Source organism: Aureobasidium namibiae, assembly GCF_000721765.1.
Source record: "Aureobasidium namibiae CBS 147.97 unplaced genomic scaffold scaffold_1, whole genome shotgun sequence".
Classification (NCBI taxonomy): domain Eukaryota; kingdom Fungi; phylum Ascomycota; class Dothideomycetes; order Dothideales; family Saccotheciaceae; genus Aureobasidium; species Aureobasidium namibiae.
In genome coordinates, this window is record NW_013581208.1 from 2,045,432 (window position 1) to 2,064,935 (window position 19,504).

At 50.9% G+C, this 19,504-nt stretch overlaps 6 protein-coding genes across 6 annotated transcripts; 5 read left to right on the top strand and 1 right to left on the bottom strand.

Annotated features, from left to right (window-relative positions):
• Window positions 1-134: 134 nt before the first annotated feature.
• M436DRAFT_77959 (uncharacterized protein) lies at window positions 135-9,002 on the top strand (the record flags this gene model as incomplete). The annotated part of the gene is made up of 1 exon (XM_013576993.1): window positions 135-9,002. The coding sequence occupies one exon, from the start codon at window positions 135-137 to the stop codon at window positions 9,000-9,002; it is 8,868 nt and encodes a 2,955-aa protein (XP_013432447.1).
• Window positions 9,003-9,439: 437 nt separating this feature from the next.
• M436DRAFT_36409 (alpha/beta hydrolase) lies at window positions 9,440-10,596 on the bottom strand (the record flags this gene model as incomplete). The annotated part of the gene is made up of 4 exons (XM_013576388.1): window positions 9,440-10,204; window positions 10,272-10,316; window positions 10,372-10,381; window positions 10,436-10,596. 4 exons carry the CDS (start codon window positions 10,594-10,596, stop codon window positions 9,440-9,442), a joined length of 981 nt encoding a protein of 326 aa, XP_013431842.1.
• Window positions 10,597-11,182: 586 nt separating this feature from the next.
• On the top strand, window positions 11,183-13,438 carry M436DRAFT_35142 (PalH-domain-containing protein; the record flags this gene model as incomplete). Its single annotated transcript, XM_013576166.1, has 2 exons — window positions 11,183-11,248; window positions 11,306-13,438. 2 exons carry the CDS (start codon window positions 11,183-11,185, stop codon window positions 13,436-13,438), a joined length of 2,199 nt encoding a protein of 732 aa, XP_013431620.1.
• Window positions 13,439-14,458: 1,020 nt separating this feature from the next.
• M436DRAFT_60054 (uncharacterized protein) lies at window positions 14,459-15,412 on the top strand (the record flags this gene model as incomplete). Its single annotated transcript, XM_013576693.1, has 2 exons — window positions 14,459-14,750; window positions 14,874-15,412. 2 exons carry the CDS (start codon window positions 14,459-14,461, stop codon window positions 15,410-15,412), a joined length of 831 nt encoding a protein of 276 aa, XP_013432147.1.
• A 1,194-nt stretch (window positions 15,413-16,606) lies between these two features.
• M436DRAFT_25235 (uncharacterized protein) lies at window positions 16,607-16,936 on the top strand (the record flags this gene model as incomplete). Its single annotated transcript, XM_013576072.1, has 1 exon — window positions 16,607-16,936. A coding segment is annotated over one exon (330 nt), but the record flags the coding sequence as incomplete, so codon positions are not given.
• Window positions 16,937-17,685: 749 nt separating this feature from the next.
• M436DRAFT_35416 (uncharacterized protein) lies at window positions 17,686-18,601 on the top strand (the record flags this gene model as incomplete). Its single annotated transcript, XM_013576220.1, has 2 exons — window positions 17,686-17,764; window positions 17,820-18,601. Coding segments are annotated over 2 exons (861 nt in total), but the record flags the coding sequence as incomplete, so codon positions are not given.
• Window positions 18,602-19,504: the final 903 nt, after the last annotated feature.

The following is a 19,504-nucleotide window of genomic DNA, read 5'->3' on the forward strand; positions in this document are numbered from 1 at the left end:
CATGCGGTGAAGATGCCACAGTCTGCTCGAAACCATCCATTCACCCTTGCGACTCTGGGCCTCGATCGTGTGCTGCGATAGCAACACTCTGTACTGGAAAGCCATAGCTTTTAATCTCTAATATCTCCTCCAGCATGCCGCTGCCCACCGCGTCCTTCGTCGGCGGTGTCCTGGTCCTCGCCTACCTGTCCACCTTTGTCCTGTTCGCCCTTGTCCGCATCCTGACAGGCGTCAGCATCCAGCGCATCGGCTACTCTGGCTTCCGTCGCATCGCTTTCTCGCCAAAGGATGGAATCAAGATATACATACGAGGAATCGGCTTGTCGCTACACAGACCCACCTTTGCGCAACCAACTTGGATCAGTCTTCACCTGACCGAGCCACAAGTCGTCGTAGACTTCCGTGCCCTACAGAACTCGACCAAGAACACACTCGCCGAAGAAAAGGCTCAATCACGCGACCAGGGCACTTCACGATGGAAGAAGTTGACCGGAGTCAAGGACAAGATCAAGAGGCTGCATACCAAGATAAGATACCTGTGTCTGGTCGATCTGGTCGCTGTTTCCAGCACCGTTGTCATCAAGGAGGTGGGAACAATCACTGTCGAGCGCGTTACCCTGGCCGTCGACACGAGAGCAAAGACGGTAGATCGCAGTCGTCTGTTCCAACATGACCAGACAAAGGCCTCGTCACACACTCCTGCTGAGTGGAAGAGTATCATTCGATCTATTCTCTTCACACCCGAGGGCAAAGAATCTTCCGAAATTCTGGATGGCCTTTCTCTGAGCGTACACGGTTTCCTACATCCGCAACTCGAAGGTCTGCGCGATGCCTCGATTGCACTGAAGCTAGGACGGCTGGACATACCATACGATGATCTGTTGGATGCAAATGAGAAGCTGCATCAAATTCGCGGTGCTTCCAAACCTGATTTCAGAGACTCAGCTTCAGCACAGGCACCCAAGATCGCCATCAACGACGTGCTCAAGGAACCTCGGGACACCGAGGATCGCGAAGAGAAGCTTATGGACGCCGTGGCAGAATCGAGAGAGTTTCTTGGATCCGTTCTCAAGGGCATACAGGAGTTTCAACTGGCCATTGGCTTTCTGGGTCTTTCCAGGCGCATTAGATCTCTGCATACCTCTGGTCAACATGTATACTTCAATATGGCCATGAAGGAATTGGGTCTAGATCTCTTGCGCCTCGATTCGAGGAGTCCAGCACATCGCATGTATTTCTCGCCAACAGACGTTGCCCACCAAGCCCTACTTACAGCGATTTCAATCTCGGCTGGTGTCGACGATGGCCATGATCATCCGGAGCGCATGCTCTACGTGCCCATGGTCACTGCTACTGTGAAAACAACACTCCCATCCAAGACCTTACAGAAGCCAGACGATACCACCAATGTCAATGAGCGCAACAGCAACATGCTATTTGCCAATTTGGTGTGCACCTCCCCATCTATCGATCTTGATCCAAAGCATTTGCCGCTGTTGTTAGCAATTGCGAAGGTCCGACAGGAATCGAAAAAGTCGTCGAAAGCTCCGTTGTTGACAAGCCGTGGTTTCTTGTCCCGCCTCCTGCCAAAAGCTATCATCAAGATCGCTGTTCAAGAGCCTGTTGTCAGGGTTTCACTTCCTCCGTTGACTCCGGGAAACACTGGAGATGTTGAATACGATCTGCTGATTTCATCAACTTCGACAATGTCCTTGGACATTGATTCGCAACACTCCTCGACTGAGTCTGCTGCGAAATATGCATTGCATCTGCACTACAGACAGACTTCAAATCAGCTATACTACCAGACAAATGCTGGTCACAAGCATGATCTTTTGCAGACAGAGACTATCGAAGTCAAGATCGATGTTAACCTACTACCACGACCTGAGGTTTTCGTTTATGGTAGATTCCAAACATTCTCGGTGTTCCTTGTACGGACGGAAATTTCGGAAGGCATTCGTCAGATTGTCAAAGCCGCTCGTCGAGAGACAGACTCAAACAGCGGATCAACAGTTGTGAAGAAGCCGAGTTTCCTTCGTCAGGTCCCTGATTGGCTGCAACATGTGAGCATACAAGGGGCTGATTTCAACGTCGAGCTCGCAGGCGTGGATCAAGCTGTGTCTAAATACGCTCGCGGATTCGCTTTGCAGCTAGAGTCTTGGTCGGTGGAGTATAAGGCACACCGCGAAGACTCGTATATTCCTGTACCGCGACGAAGATCTCTCAGCAGGTCCTTCTCACGCGAGAGAAACGATCGTTCATCGACGCCTGAGGCCCCACGCAAGAAGCAAACACTACCTACTGACGGACGTAGACTAGCCGTGCACATACAAGGTCTCGAAGGCCACATAATAGATGCTGTGGAGGACTCAACCGCTGATCCCTTCATCAGCTTGCCCAAGTTCGAGGTGGCATTCTCGACATCCAGCGACATACAAGGACCACTATTCCACATCAATTCGCACGCTAAGAGCTTGCAGTTGAAGTACTCGCTCTACAAGCACTTCTCAATTGGTGTTGCAATCTTGACATTCCGAAGAATGTTCCTCACGCTAGAACCTCATCACGCTGATGAGGAGCGTAAGAAGCATCAACCAAGCTCGATTGTCAAGACTCGTGATCACTCTCAATACGATCAGATCCTGATGAGCGAGGTCACGACGATCGACTTCAAGGCAAACCTTATTCAGGTCAAGGCGGACATGCCTGGTGACCCTCCACTGATGTTACAGATCTTTGGCGCTGATTGTGGCCGTCACAGATGGGCAACGCCATTTGCACGACTAAAGATTGTACGACTACTCGGTGGTACTCCCAATATGAAACATGTCTGGAGTCGTATCGTTAGTGTTAAGAACCTTCGCTTCGACCTCCGCGAGATGAAGAACAAAGTCGGCCAGAAGACGGAGATTACAAAGTCGTTCGACCTGACGACAGACACTATTCGCATTGGCGTCCCACACGGCATGGTTCTACACGCTATATTCGACAACATTGTCAACACTATCAAGGCTTGCGAGCAATTACACCATCACTTCAGCACTGGAACGTTCGAGTACATTCTTGAGAAGCACCCTGAAGGCCCCAAGAAGATTCCGAGAATATCTGTGCGCGCTCAGCTGTTGCTGTTTGAGATCGAGGACAGCGGATTTGAGTGGAAGCTTGGCACAATCTATCGAGCTGGTCTTGTTGAGCAACAGCAGCGTCTTGCTCGTGAAGAAGCCTTCAGACTGAAAGTCAAGCACACGGACTCACATCGTCCAAGAAGAGGATCACGCGTGCGTACGGCTTCTCAACAACCTCCACCGTCTCGCAAACGTAGCGTATCCCGCCCTGCAACGTCACACCACAGGAGAAGCAAGAGTGCTCACTCAATCCACACACTCCGTGAAGAGGACGAAGAGTCTTCTCCTGAGAAGCGTCGTGGTAGAGGTCGTGATCGCAAGATTCGATACGATACCGAGGGCAAAGCAGATTTCAATAGCGCAAACTCTCGTACCGTCGAAAAGGCGCATTCAAAGCTCCAAGAGTTTAATGCCCAGAGCTGGAAGAAGCGCATCGATCGAGCCTTGGCCACACAGAGTAACACCATCAAGGACTTGCGTGGTATCCTGTGGGGTATGAACGACTTGCCAGAAGAATTTGAACAGACCGAGAATGTGATGGCCATACCACAACGACCTGCTTTGATGGCCGCAATGCTCAGTGATGTTGGTGTTATCATCGACAAGCCATCTTTTGCACTTGACCAATACCCCAAATTCTTACACGATATCGGCAAGGGTATGCCTTTGGACATGAAGTATGGCTTGCTTCTACCAATGAACCTAAAGGTCACCATGGGTGAGGCACGAGTTATGCTGAGAGACTATCCTTTGCCTCTTTTGCATGTGCCTGCCATTCGTTCCGGTCAATCACCCCGACTTGCCAGTCTGTCACTCAGTACCGATTTTGTTGTTGCGGAAGAGTTCCAAGGGCTGGAATCTCAACGCCATATCAATGTTGTTGTAGTGCCAAAAGATAAATTCGGCAAGGAAGACACCGAGAAAAACTTCTCCATCGATGTGCGTAGAACCATTTCGGCGGTAAAGACTTACTCGGACATGAAGATCGATATAAACACGAGCTCACCCACAAGAATCACATGGGGAACATCGTACCAGCCAGCCATTCAGGACATGATGCAGGTCATCGAGAACTTCACAAAGCCACCCATGGATCCGTCCGAAAGAGTAGGGTTCTGGGACAAGATCAGACTCAGTTTCCACTCTCGACTGGATGTCAATTGGAAAGGGGATGGCGATGTCCATCTTGCCCTCAAGGGTTCTCGTGATCCATATATTGTGACTGGCTTAGGTGCTGGATTTGTCATGGTATGGAGAAACAAGGTCCGCTGGAGAATCGCCCAGGATGATGATCCTCGCAAGTTCATGACTGTGGACAGCGGTGACTATGTCATGGCAATTCCAGAATACAAATACTACGCGCGACAGTTGCAAGAAGATGAGGCAGACAAGCACAGCAGTGGCTCAAGTAGTGTCAACAGCAGCAACTCCGCAGCTGCTTTCAAGAAAGTGGTCATGAAGCTGTCTGGAAACGTGCAATGGATGGCTGGTCTGACGTTTGAACGCGAAGTTGGGGATGGTAAGAGAAGCTTTAATTTCTGTCCTCATTACAAAGTTCAGCTCAAGCACCCCGACCACGCCAAAGCACCACCAGGAGAAACATACGACGCATTCAAGACATTCAGAAGTCATTGGATTCATGGCTCCATCGCCATCTCTGCACCACAAGATCGAGACTGGAACGTTGCCAATCTTCAACCATCGAACAATTACAACTCCGTTCATCTTACACCTCGCTTCTTTACCCACTTCTACAACTGGTGGTCACTCTTCTCCGGAGTCATGTCACTTCCTGTCCGCCAAGGCCCTCTATGGGGAAGCCTGGAAAAATCAAGCAAGAAGTTCGGTCGTCATCTTGCCACGATCAAGTACAACTTACTCTTCTCACCTCTGTTCATCAGTCATATCTACAAGCACAAAGATGCTGAAGATTATCAGAATGACGTTGTTTCTGCCACAGGCCTGAAGATGAAACTTGATAGCTTCATGTTGGATCTTCATCAACGCAGGGAAACCTTCGAGATTCCAGCTACTGCCGACAAGAAGGCGAAACGAACGACGGCCATGAAAATCAATCAATGCCAACTTGACTTCATATCCGCCGATATTCGTGCGATATCTGCTTCGATCAAGGGAACGAGCACCACGGAACTGGACCGAGCTGATGAGGCTACACTGGCTAGCTACCAGACAGGTAACATCACTCAAGTCGACATGTCCAAGTTCACGATTCCTGACAATGATTTGACGTGGATCGACATGGACGACTTCGTCGAGCTGGACTGGATTCTACCTGCAGAAACGAACCCTGCGACAAAGATTCTCCCTCTTGGATTCGCACCACGCTTCACATACTTCAGACAAACAGATCATGGTGATTCTGTTTCGGGAGATACGACAAGATCCAGTATGTTTGGTGACGAGCCTACTCATTACTGCGTCATGTCCAAACGAAATGATCCACGCAGAGTACAAGCCGATCTGATCGAATCTCGCATCCATCGCATCGAAGAACAAATGGCCCACAACGAACGCGCAGTCGGAGAACAAGAAGTCAAGGTTGTCAGAACCCATGAAGGCGGCGAACAGCTGAATGACCGATTGCGAGCCCTGAAAAACCACACCGAAGCATTGCAGAAGAAACATGAATTCTTGTGCGAATTGCTAAATGTGCTTATGGAAAAGCTGCAGAAAGAGGACCCATCTATCGGTGAACAAATGGACACGGACGATCTGCCTGACAGAGATGCCGAGAAAGAAGATGCACCAAAGGAAGACGCGACTCCGTTCGCAGACTACACGAGCGACTTTAACAACAGGTTCGTGGTGCATAACGCTCAGATCAAATGGAACAACTCTCTGCGAAACATCATCCTGCGATACATTCACCAAGTCAGTCAAAGACGTGGTTTTGTATACTACATGTCTCGAAGAGCGGTCAAGTTTATTCTCGATATCCTTGAAGAACAAAAGAAGTCCGGCCCGCAGGCGCCAGAAAATCGTAGCAACAGTGTGATCAGTAGCGACACAACACTCTTCCCTAAAACACCCAACCAAGAAGACGAAATGGCCGTGCAGGACAGAATCGACCAGCTTCTGAACGATGGAAGACAGTTTGTCAATGCAGATGATCCCGAGAACCAGGAGTGCACAGAGTCAGCTGGCAAGGAAGGCAGTGGAGAAGGCATCTCAACTGAGTATACGCCACAAAACACCTATCACTTCCGTCTCATCGCTCCACAGATTCAGTTGCAGAGCGAGAAGAATCCAAAGTCGGTCATGCTGGTTGCTGCCAAAGGCATGCAACTCAAGGTTGTTCAAATCATGGACAAGGAAAGAATGCTGGACGAGATCAGTGGTTTGGTGCAAACACGCTTCTCTGCCGCTATGGACAGCATGCAAGTCTTTGTTGCAAGCACCAAGACATTCTCGACTGAGTACCTCCACATGTACTCTGGCAATCGCTATGGCGGCAAAGCTGGAGAGTACTGGCCGCCATGGGTACCTTTGGAAGTCATGTTTGAATTCCAAGTCAACCCATACGGTTTCTCAAGAGTTGTTCATCGTACCTCGGCAAGTTTGCGCTACGACAAATACAACAATCTGCGCTTGAAGTACAATGATGATGTCAGTGGAGGAGATGGCAACAAGACTCATAACCCAGACGCCTCTGATCCCCGCATGGATCACGTCTACATCGAGTTCCCTCACTTCCGGGCAATCTGCGATTCCAATCAGTACTTCGCCATGTACATCATCGTGCTGGATCTGCTTCTTTACAGCGAGCCACTCGAGAAGACCCGTAGCGAGAGGCTCGAAAAGATCATGCTGGCATCTGACTTCAGCGACCTGACGGGCGCACCCGAGATGGTAGAGATGCTGCAAGCTCGCATTCGTCAGCTTGAAGATATCAAGCTGCACTTCCAGATTCACGAAAAATACTTGGATCGTCAGGGATGGAAGGATAGAATCGCTCTGGATGCGGATCTTGCTGCTTGCGAGGACGAGCTCTTTTTCATGATGAAAGCAATCACGACTTCTCAGAGCAGAAACGAAGACCGCGGTCAAGACGAATCACCCGGCCTTTTGAGATGGCTGATCTCATCGAAGGAGATCGCTTGGCATCTCATTCGCGGTGAGAACGAGTCACTTCTCGAGTTCCAAATCAAGGATGGCCTTTTCGATCGCACGGACAACAACGATGGCTCAAATTACAACTGCGTTGAGATTGGTAGAATCAATGGTTTCAACCTATTGCCAAACGCGGTTTACCCCGAAATCATCGCGCCGTACATTGATGCAGCTCGCGGATTCCACAAGCAAAAGGATATGAAGATGTTGCGCGTGCAGTGGCTGATGCTTGAAGCCATTGCTGGTATCCCTGTCGTCGATTACTTCGAAGTCAATGTCATGCCTTTGCGTGTCCAACTCGAACGTGAGATTGCAAAGCGACTCTTCGAGTACCTATTCCCAGGTGTTGGTGGCAATGCATTTGAAGGTGGTGGTTTCTCGCCTTTCATGGTCCGTAACATGGCTGTGCCAGAGGATGATGAAGAGGACTCGGATGAGAAGAGAGATGGCAACCACATCGCACCACACGCTGAGGGTACCATTGGATCGGGCCATCAAGGTGTTGGCACTGGTGCAGGTGAACTTGAACACAGGCTTCAGCCCACACTCAAATTGCCAGAAGGAAAAGTCCACATCAAGAACGGCAAGGGCAAAGGTCTGGGCCTCAGTCAACCTAGCTCATCGTCGCACAGTCTCCACTGGAACCCCTTCAGCAGTTCCGACAAGTCTTCGAACAACGCCGCCAAGAAACAAAATGGCAACACAGCATCCAATCTCAGTCTCGTCAGCCGTACGCCATCCCAACGCTCATCCGAGACAAACTCTCTCGCCGAATCCGAAATGTCCAAGAAGAAGGCCAACAAGAAAGGTAAATCAGACAAGGACGACAAACAAGCCTCCGACGATTTATCTCTCATGCTGTCCCGCGCATCCAACTACATGACCCTCTCCTTCTTCAAAGTCCCCAGCATGGTTCTATGCCTCAGCTACAAGGGTCAAGGCCGCCGCAACCTCGAAGACGTACACGATCTCGTGTTCCGCATGCCCACACTCGAGTACCGCAACAAAACATGGTCGAACCTGGACTTGGCTTTGCAAATGAAAAAAGACCTCATCAAAGCACTCATCTCACACGCCGGCGCCATTGTAGGCAACAAATTCCACAACCACCGGCCCTCGCGGCAAGCGGCGACGAGCAAGTTGAGAGAAATTGCTAATTTGAGTACTATGCATGTGCATCACTCAAACAATGATGGAGGCGACAGGGGTAGCGAGGCTAGTACGCCTATGACTACGTCGTCGATTGTGGAGGGAGAAGCCGAGGCTGAGGAGAATGAGGAAACTCCTGCGAGACCTTCGTTTACTTCTGGTCGACCCAGTGTTTTTGACGATCACTTGACTTCTTCGCCGAATAGCCTCTTCGCTACCAGAACAAAGAGTATCACTCCCTCTCTCACCATGAGTTTTGAAACCGAAGGCGGCCCTGTTCCTCGCCGCCCGCAAACTGGCTACTCCAACATCTCACGAGTACAGACTGGTGCCTCGTCCACCAACGGAAGGGTTGAAGAGGGTGGACAGAGCAGTGGCAGTATCGGCAGCGGAGGCAACAACAATAATGAAAAGAAAGGCATTTTTGGCAGATTGAGACCAGGCACTAGCAGTTCCAATCACTCTCCTGCAATCAATGGTGGTGGGATCAATGGGGGTGGAGATGGCAGTGGTGATGACGAAGGGTTCAAGAGTCGACTTTTGCTGGGTGGGCAGAAGTTGCTCAATAAATTGCCGCATAGCGGTAAAGGATAGCTTTGTTGGAGATGAGTGGGGTGGTTCGAAGAAAGGCGTTTGATGGTGGTTTTGTTTTGGGGAGGGGAAGAAAAGTCTAAGGACTTTTGGAGTGCAGTGGGAGGGGTTTAGTTGAGGTATAGATATCCTTCGCTTTCTTGTCAGTGTAAATTTCTCAAAGCTTTTTTTTTTTACTTGATTTGTTCTCTCTGATATTTGTCCTTGTGACTGAGATGAAGTATCCTTGCCACACTCCTGTGTCCATTTTGGCGACTGCTGGCTGAATCATCTCTCGCTGTCTTCCTGTTACTCCTCGTTTGCAGAGACGTCGCTATCGGTCTCGAGAATTTATGTTTCTTTGGCACGTCGCAAGCCACTGATCATGTCACAGTACGTATTATCGAGAGAGAAGCGTGCAGATCGTGATTGTATGGCCCATTGATCGTTATCATATACTCCTACTTCGTCACCTTTTCGACAAAGTCCTTGATGGCTGAGCCGATGACAGTGCTAGCCTCTTCGGGCAAATAGTGTCCGACATCGTCTCCTACGCCTTGAGCAGTCAGCAAGGATGTATCTTGCACCCAGTCTTTCCAGATTGATCCAACATCGCCGTGCATCTTGCCCAATCTTGAGAGACTCCACATGACAAGCGCGGGACTCTGAATTTTGCGACCCTCACTTTGATCTGCTTCTTGGAGGGGTGGCTCCACGAAGCAACCACTAGCGTAATCGGCGCATGATCCTTCGATGGCTTCACGTTTCGAGAGCAGAGATTCGTATACTTCCCAGGCGTCGTCGGACTGCATGGCCTTGCGCCCTTCTGCGTTGTCGCCACAGATGCGGTCCAAACCCAGGTGTGTCCATTTGGCAGCACCAAAAGCCTCGATCATGTCGGCTGCAACAGGAGATGCCAGGAATGGCCAGTGAAAGTAGGAAACACTGGCCAACGGGCGAGCGAACGATTGCCACTGGACCAGAGTGGGGACGATATCGAGCAGCACAGTACCCAGGAGTTTGTAAGAATGCAGGTTGGCAGTATCATCCTTGGGGGGATGGGCATTGGAAACAGAAAGGCGATGACAGATGCGGGCACCACGGTCGTGACCGGCTAAAATAATGTCACGGTTAGGGAACAATGCATGGCTAGCTTCAAGCAGAGCGGCGCCGACGGCGGCGACTCCGGCCGTGCCTTTGAGAGTACTGAGGCCGTAGCCCGGCAGCTTTTTCGGAGGCAGGATCAGTAGTGGTCGGATAAATGCGGAGGGAGCGGAGGATGGCTGCACGCACCTCTGGAACGAACAAGGATATCTTGTCCTGCAGTTGGGGGATAATCTGATGATAGTGTTAAAAAGAACAGCGGAATGAGCGAACCGTTGAAAAGAATTACATGGCGCCAGCTAGATGAGACGGTCAGCAGGACAATAAACACACGACAAAAGGTCTGGACATACATATAGGCAGACTGAGGGTAACCGTGGACGAGCCACAAGACAGGACCCTCCCCCAGGTCTTTAGTGTAGCTGATCACGGTGGAGCCAGAAGAAGTTGGGGTGACATGGCGTTCAACACGGAGAGAGAAGAGGGACTCGAGATTTCTGATGTCAGACGGCATTTGTAACATTGTCGATTGTGGTGAAGATGGCGCAAAACAAGGAGACGAGACGTTTGGTTGATATAAGATTTGAATAAGAATAAGGTCAACCTGGGATAGAGTTAGCACGCAACAGGGCAGAAACGAGAACAAGTTGCTCACACGCAAGCAGACCGAGGATGCGGCGAGAAACAAGAGGATTAGGCGTGACACGGACCGTGCACTGGACGAAGCTACTCAAGATACTGCCAAGAGCGGGTCGTGGGTCAACCGACGGCGAGGCTCAGCGCAGAGACAGGCAGGAGCGACTCGCCAACCCACATTTCGCACTGCCCAGTCTGTCCAGACGCTCGTCTCCCCCATCGGTCCCGTCATATTCATTGCGACTTCCCCGAACCACCCTGTCGCTGCGACATGTTTTCCAGACGAGTGTGGACGCATCCCCGGCCATCCTGAAAACTCCTCAGCGCACTTCGATATCGGGCCGCTCAATCCCCGTCGCGCGTCGCGATCACATCTTCTCCGGCCGCGGACCCCGTGTCTTGCGCGTCCACCGTCAGCCTCACGCTGTAGTTGTTGCTCCGGACGCGACACCTAGCCCCCGGGCATGTCGCGGCATGTTGCTCGACAGTTATGGGGGCTGCCGACCACCACTACGTCGAGTCTCACCGCCGTATGTTCTGTCGGACTTCTCCACTTCAACTGCACCCACTGATCTGATACCTGCCAGACCTGCACTCCATACACACTTCCTTCCGATGGCGTCCTCAGTTTTGCCCCTGATAATATCGTCACTCTCACCGCCAACATAGTCTTTACGCCCGCCTGTACCCCAGGCTACGAGACCCCTGGGACCAGCAGTGATCCTTCCAGCGTCGCCGACCTCGAGAACCCCTTCTATGCCTCGACCATCCCTCAAACCTTTGTAGTAGCCTGCGCCACATCACTTGCCTGGGTCCTGGTTGTTATGCTCTTGATCAACTCGCGATCTTTCTCTCCTGGTTTTGGTCTCACAAACTTTGCTACTGGAAGAGGACTCATCGGTGGCGCCACTGGTGGTACTGCTGCACCTGGCGTTGGCTCTCGACCATGGCTCCAGAAGGTCGCAGCTCTTCTGACCGCTATCGCTCTGACAATCGCTACCGCAGACACGTTCAAAGTCGCTCAAGAGCAATATCTGGTTGGATACATGGACGGAGATGCTATGCACAGCAAAGTCGAGGGAAGCATGGAAGTTCGTGTCACCCGTGTCATATCCGATGTCTTTCTCTGGCTCGCCCAAGTACAGACCCTGATTCGACTATTTCCCCGACATAAGGAAAAGGTTGTCATCAAGTGGGTCGGGTTCGCCCTCATCGTACTGGACACTATCTTCTCCTGCCTCAACAGTTTCCTGGTCGACAGCTTCAACCGTCCCCGACATTTCGTCGATGCTATTCCAGCTCTCAGTTATCTGTTCGAACTCGCTGTCGGACTTCTCTACGCTGCTTGGGTTATTTTCTACGGTCTCACCAAACGTCGCTACGCCTATTTCCATCGCAAGATGAAGAGTATCTTTATTGTTGCTCTGCTATCACATATAGCCATACTAACCCCTGTCGCTTTCTTTATAACAGACGTCGCTCAGCCGGATGTCGCTGCTTGGGGTGACTACTTCCGATGGGTTGGTGCTGCCGCTTCTAGTGTTGTTGTTTGGGAGTGGGTCGAACGTATAGAAGCCCTGGAACGAGATGAGAAGAAAGATGGCATCCTGGGTCGCGAAGTTTTCGATGGTGACGAGATGATCGACATGACTCCTGGTGACAACATGACATATACGCGGAAGCCTCGAGACAACTATCGTCCAGCCGACAGCGATGGCTCTGCCGGCTTTACGCACAAATCTGGCTCACAGCAGGACCCCGTCGCCAGAAGGCGGAAAGCTACTCCTCGCCGGAATACTCATCTCCCTCTCGGCAGAGCTCATTCGGAGAATCGAACAATCACCTTTGGCACATTGCCCCGCCCTGACACGGCTCTGACACCTATCACCAACCAAACACCTCCGCCTCCTCGACTATCACCACCTGACCGGATAAACACGACCAGTGCTGCCTCTACCGTTTATGTCATCAACTATGGTGAATCCCAAGAACCGGAACCTGTACGGAGGCGAACAGAAGACATTCCTGAGCATCCACCACTCGACGACCTGGAAGCGCAAACATCAAGTGCACTACGAGAGGAGATTCGAGATGGAGAAGGAGCCAAGCCAGCCAACTCCTCGCGTCTGCGACAAACCAGCAATGCGCTCCGAAATGCAGTACAGAATCCGTTCAAGCGAAAACGTATGAGTCCACCTGCCGAAGTCCGGGCTGCTCGACACGACAGCGACACTCCCAATCTCCCCGCCCACTCTTACTCAAAATGGGATATCAAGGGTAGACTTGGTGTGATCGCCGCTGAACAGGGCGAGAAATATCGCGAGAGGAAGCAAGAAAAGGTAGACAACATCGACCTGCCTTATACTGTAATTCCAGCGCCGACCAGAGGAGCGGCCGCATGGAGTCCACATGTACTCAAACACACCAACAGTGACACGAGCAGCAAGGAAACGCATCCTGACTCGCAACATAATACCGTGCGGGACTCAAACAGCTCGCAGCATGTGACATGGGCCAGCTCCACAACCGCTGGTAGTCAAGGCGACAATAATATTGTCCACGATCCAGTGGACTCTCGAACAGAAGACAACGAAACTCCTCGACAAGGTCCCGTCTTGGGGTCAGCTTCACCAGCGAGGAACGAGTCGAGTTCAGACGAGGAAGCAACACAAGTCCAACAGGATGATGATGATGGGCATAGAACGCCGAGACCCACTTAACACTTGAGTCTATACGGCATTTACGAGGAGTTTTATGGCGTTTGCGAATCGAGGGTGACCTTTCTGAAGGTCTCTGCATTCACAAGGGAAAAGGTCAGGCATTGTGCGGTTTATGTTCTTTGATCTTTTTGGGATCTGCTAGATCACTTCTCTCTCGATACCCCCTTCTTTTTTTTTCTTCTTCTTTTTCTTCTCTTCAATCTTCCTCTCATTGCAGCATCATTTACTTCAACGTTCACGAAGAAAAGCACCAAGCATTATTCTTTTTTTGGCCTTTGATTCGTCTTGGTCTCTTGTTCATACCTAGTCGCGGCTTTCTGTATATACATATCCATGCCCTAGCATGTACACGTCGATTTACTTAAGATCAACCTACAATTAAGGTGCTATACGACCACAAGATTTCATCAATCTCACTTGACAAGAATATGACATCAGTTTGAGATGGAAATGTCACTGGTCATGATTGACACATCACGATTCCGACACCGCAAAGTCTACGTTGATTGTCTTGAGTGGCGCGGTTATGACCGGAGCTTAGAACCAACCTCCTGCAAGACATGACTGTTTAGAACAACTTTATTCACACCAGAGTCAATGCCGACGCAGTGTCTCATATGACTATACATAGATATGCTGATGCAGGGAGTCAGGGACAATATATATACATGCAGGGTGACCCTCACATCCCCCGCACGGGACGGACCGCTAAGCATGCGAGCAGGAATGACTACAAACCGTTGACCCCCCTGAACAGCCGTTACAACATCTTGGTCGCATCAGTAGGGCATCTGGTGCACGAGGACGACGAGGAAAAGCGCGCAGGCGGTCTGGTGGAAAGGGGAACAGGAAACGGGCAGGCACAAACTGGTTCACTGCCCCTGGTACCTTTCGGTTCGCATCCTCTTCTTTTCTCTTCCCACACACATTGTTGTTGCACAGCATATCTCTGTACAAAAACACGTCTTTTTCCAAATCATCCAACACGTCTCACGTTCACGTCACTTACACGTCGCGACCATGATTCCAGAATCCGAACGAGGCTTCAACTACACTCTGACACGAGACAAGTTGGCTATGAATCTTGGCTCCCCACCAAGAAAGGTCAAGAATGTAACACCAGCGTCTCCACCACCCGCACCTGCGACAAACACAACAACAACGAGACCACAGCCAGCGTCGGACACGACACCTTTTCCTCCGTTCGAGTCGTACGAACCAACGAGATATGAACTGTCTGCAGAAAGCGACTACCGCGTCGCGACACTCGAAGCCCAAGTCGCAAGTCTGACAAGCAAAGGCGTCGAAGCTGGTGAGTTTGGCTGTTATCCCTGCCTGTGCGATTCCTCACGCTGCATCTGCATATGTACATCTCTCCTTGTGTTCCCCCCTCTGCCTTCCTTCACTTTTGGCTGACCACATCCACCTTCCACAGCCGACCGCCTCGCCGAATACGAAGAAGAAATTCGCAACCTCAAGACCAGCCAGAACCCTCGCAACGACTCTGCCCTGGACTTTATCGCCGCACACCCTTTCCCTGCTCCACCCACCTCACTGAGCCGCAACTCGTCCATCGCATCCGGCAAATTCAGCTTCCTGACTCGCACATCATCACTCACAAACACGACAAAACCACTTCCCAAAACACCAGCCAAGAACTCTCCCATGGCACCTGCCAGTAGCCCTCCCTCCCCCGCCATCTCTGAACTCCAAGCTGCTCTCGCTGCAGAAACATCAAGGAGGATAGCTGCAGAGAAGAAGTTTAAAGATCTAGAGGCTGAATTGGAGGATTTGTCTGCGACGTTGTTTGAGCAGGCCAATGAGATGGTTGCGACTGAGAGGAAGGCAAAGGCAAAGTTGGAGGCGAGGTTGAAGGTTCTGGAGGAGAGGGACGCGGTGGGGCAGAAGAGGCTTGAGATGGTGGAGAATGCTCTGACGAGGATCGAGAGGGTCAAGAAATTGTTGGATGGATGAGCCGACGACGTCCATACGCCTTTCGTCGTCGACGCCTATTCGGTCAGAGCCTCACGACTTCCATGTGGCACAGCATGATCGTCACAGACTCTCTGCCTCGCGTCTCACGCCTGAGACCGTTGATGTACACAACGTGGACGTTGGAAGAGTTCGATGACACGTCCTCGTGCGTTCACGCCCACACTCCAACAGGCAGACAACATGGCTCCATGTTTGCTCTGTTGCGGATTGTACACACTAGCCAAAGTGCAGGGCTATGCTGCCGACCCTCCTCCTGCCGCACAGCCGCGCTTCACCAGGGAGAAGCTCCACCACTGCTCACCGCGGTGCATAGCATGAAACCGCTTTCCCAGATCTTCTCATCAAGATCAAGAGCAGAAGAAAGACCCTGATACTAGTTTTGGGATCTTCTGGCTACATAGACATCTCAGCTAATGAGAAGAAATCAAATTGACATGCATTATCCTAAATCCGCAAGCGTGCAGCATGCATATCTCCTACTTGCAAAACACCACGAAGGCGTGTCTGAGATTTATCTCTATGAAGTTCTGCCATATCTATACTACCTTTGTGCTTAGTTTTAGGTACCACTTCCATGCCAACGCTAAGAGAAAGGACGGATAGTCTTCAAGCTAGTACTTGCGATGGATGGAGCACACATCAGACGTGACTGAAACGGCGTTCTTGTCAAAGGCAATACAGATTAGGATTCGAGTATAGGCAGCAGTATGCCTGAAAGACACTGGATCTGATTCGCTGACTTTCTTTACCTAACGACTCTTTCCTTGATATCATTCTTCCGGGTGCAGATATACCGTATGCAAGCGCGCATCACAGGATGGGCTAAGGTCTCCGTGTCGGGGAACGAACAAGCAGTGTTGTGATCACTACTAGAGGAGTTTATTGTTGTTTTTTGTTCAATGTTGACAGAACAACATCAAAGTTGGAAGATGTCATTGTCGAATCCTTCCGCGGTGGTTCACCGGTGGGATGGGCATGGCAGTGCCGACACAGCCGCCATTCCCACCTTATTCCCTATAGCTAAGCCTTTCTCTCACCTCCCCTCTACTCTTTTATAAAGACATCCTGCTTCCTTTCTCTAACCCATCAAAGGGCTCAACATCAAGAACTTACAGCACCGATATTACAAATCTCGTATCGCAACAATCGCACAAAATGGGCAGACTATCCCACTCCGAATCCAGCCCCCGCTCCTCCACCGACTCCGCTGCAGACGAAGGCCTACCCCTCTATACCTCTCTCGACGTCACCACACCAGACACTTTGACCGCACCCTCCGAAAAAGCGACTCCAGATGAAGTTCGCGAATTCCTCGTTGCACTACTCATCAAAAACAGAGGGTTAAATCAAGACCATGCAAGAAGAGTGGCTTCGAAATGGACATTGGGCACTGGAAGAGAGTTGATCAGCTATCCGCCGCTGCTGTATGCGGAGATTTTCGGTTTGGAAGATGCGTGGATGGTGTATAAAGAAGCCAAGGTGTTTGTCAAGACTGAAGAGAGAAACAAGGTGAAGATATCCAGCAAGGGTAAGTTCTGTTCTTGCAACAAAGTACAATTGTCTCGACTAATTACTGTGATGCAGTGGCTGGCTTTTGCATGGTCGCGGCAGTTGAAACGATTGCACTGTCCACTGCTATCATTGTGAGTGTAGATTATGTTGCAGTGAAGACGGCGGCGACAATGATCAGCTTGTTTGTGGGTGCTTTCCTGCTTGGTATGACTTTGATGGAGCTATTCCCATCAAATCTGGAGTCGCAGATCGAGGCAGAATTGACGCAGGGCTTGAAGAGCAAAGACTAAACTATCATACGGTATAAGTCTTTTCGTCTGTTTTCCTCGTTGTCGCTTGTTTTGTCCTTGTTTTCAATGGCGTTGCCGTCTGGGGTCTTGTGAAGTTGTGATGGTCTGTCGAAGGATTGCCAAGATGGCTTGGTATACCATAAGCGATATCAAGCACAGCAATTCTTTCTTTCTCTGTCGTCGCTTAGAGATGATCACCTTCGGTGACCGGGAAAAGCCAAGATTTATCACCGTTGTTGCCAAAGCTCGCTCACTTTTGCTTGTTCATGTCCAGCCAGTCAGGCAGAGAGAATCATCAGAGTTTCAGGCAGCGAATCAAGGCACACGAGGCGCAGCGGCCATGAGGTGAATAGCGGTATAGCCACTTGTCGATCTCGAGGAGGATCCAATCGCTGTCGCCGTCAAGACACACTAGAAGCTATAGTAGCAGGTACATCCTGAGACGCGGACATCCTGGAGGATGCCTTGGTATTGAGATCGACAGAAGTTCAGCTGAACGGTGAGGGCAGCACGACCATTCTGCTGCGAAGTCACTTGTTGCAAAGAGACATTGGCAGCGAGTGCAAGATTATATAAAGCCCCAGAGGTGTCCCCTTCGGGTTCTCATAAAGAGATATTTGCCCCAAGATCACATCTGTCAAACATTTTCTGTTCAGTAGAGAATATCCTCGGCCATACAATCATGAAAGCCTTCCACACCGCAATCGTCTCCACGTTGCTTGTGGCCATGTCGTATGTGGTTCAGTCCCAAGATTGCGACCTCGTCGACCAACAAGCTTGTTGCTATGTCGAAAGCAGCAGCGGCAGCGACACTTCATACTGCTGCAACGGCTCCATCGTAGGCAACTCAGACAGCACCGGAGCATCAGCCCTCAACGACCTCATCTGCTGTCAAGACGACGGTCGTACAGGCATCAGCGTCGGCTTCGACATCACCACCTGCCGAGCTGGATCTGCCACACCACTCACCGCCAAAGGGACCGCGGCCAGCACTGTTGCAGATGTCATCAAGAGTATTAGCGCTTCGAGGAGTGCTAGTAGAGAGTCACTATTTAGCTCGGCGTCTGCCTCCAGAGCAAGTGCTGCCGCGGCTTCGGGATCAGCTTCAGTCACAAGCACCACTGCGGCATCGAGCACATCGGGTGGATTGAGTACGTCGACAGGATCCTCTTCTGGCAGTGCATCGACCTCTTTGTCTGGTTCTTCTTCCCCAGCGAGCGCTGCTGGAACGACTTCCTCTTCTTCCGGATCCGCAGCAGCTGCGACTACGTCAGCTGCAAGCACTGGTGGTGTTGCTATGATGGAATTGGATGCTTGGAGTGCTGCAATGGCTGGTGGACTTGCTCTCGCAGCAGCTGTACTGTAGTCTCACGTTTTTCGGAATCGATGTATTGAACACCTTGTTTCTCAGGTGTCTGATCAATCTGACGATGCTTTGCCGTATCGGGTTCCACTTCTGCTTTTTCAGGTCTCGACCTTCGCAGCTGAGATTGTTGTTTCTGGCCGCACGTTCGGCATTCGGTATCGGCCTGCTGTATCCAACAGATGTTGCTGCGTTTTGATGTGTATGGCTGTGTCGCGACAGCTGAGAAGCCAAGATTGGCTTCTCAGCTGCTATGCACCTTTCGATTCTTGGGCGGGGATGTGGTCAGCTTTTAGGGCAAAAGCCCCTTCTGCTCTAGCCGTATCATTGGATGGAGGATGGTAGGGCTGGACTGTGGAAGCAGAGTTATTCTCGTATTGTAGGCGGAATAGCATGGGAGGCTAAATCTGAGACATCTTGCCGAAGACTTCGGCGTACGCTGATGCCCAGCCGCGATTGATAGGACCAGCTGATGTTGTGAGAGCAAGCGCGACAACAAGAACTGCGCTGCACTTAGATTCCATGACCCATCCTGGTTTCTTACAAACCGAGTGTGACTTGATCAAAGTCTATCATTAGAGTGGGTTCCTGCAGCTATGTCGTCGACTTGCACCTGGTGTGGTGGTGTTCACTCTCTACGATCGGAAATGTACTGTCCGCTTACGATCCTATTTCGGGCTGTGACGATAGCGCGCAGTAGGTTGTCTATACATCTATACATCTCAGGCCGAGATCAGTAAGTGCTTACTTGGGCTGCCGGATACGGCGATGTGTGGGTGACCAGAACGAGGCCGACTCTCGGAGGACCTGCGCAAGCCCAGGACCCTGCCGTGTCTCACCATGGAACGAGACGAAGGCTAGCTGAAGAAACAGCACATGTAGACGAAGGAGGTGGAGAAAGTTTCT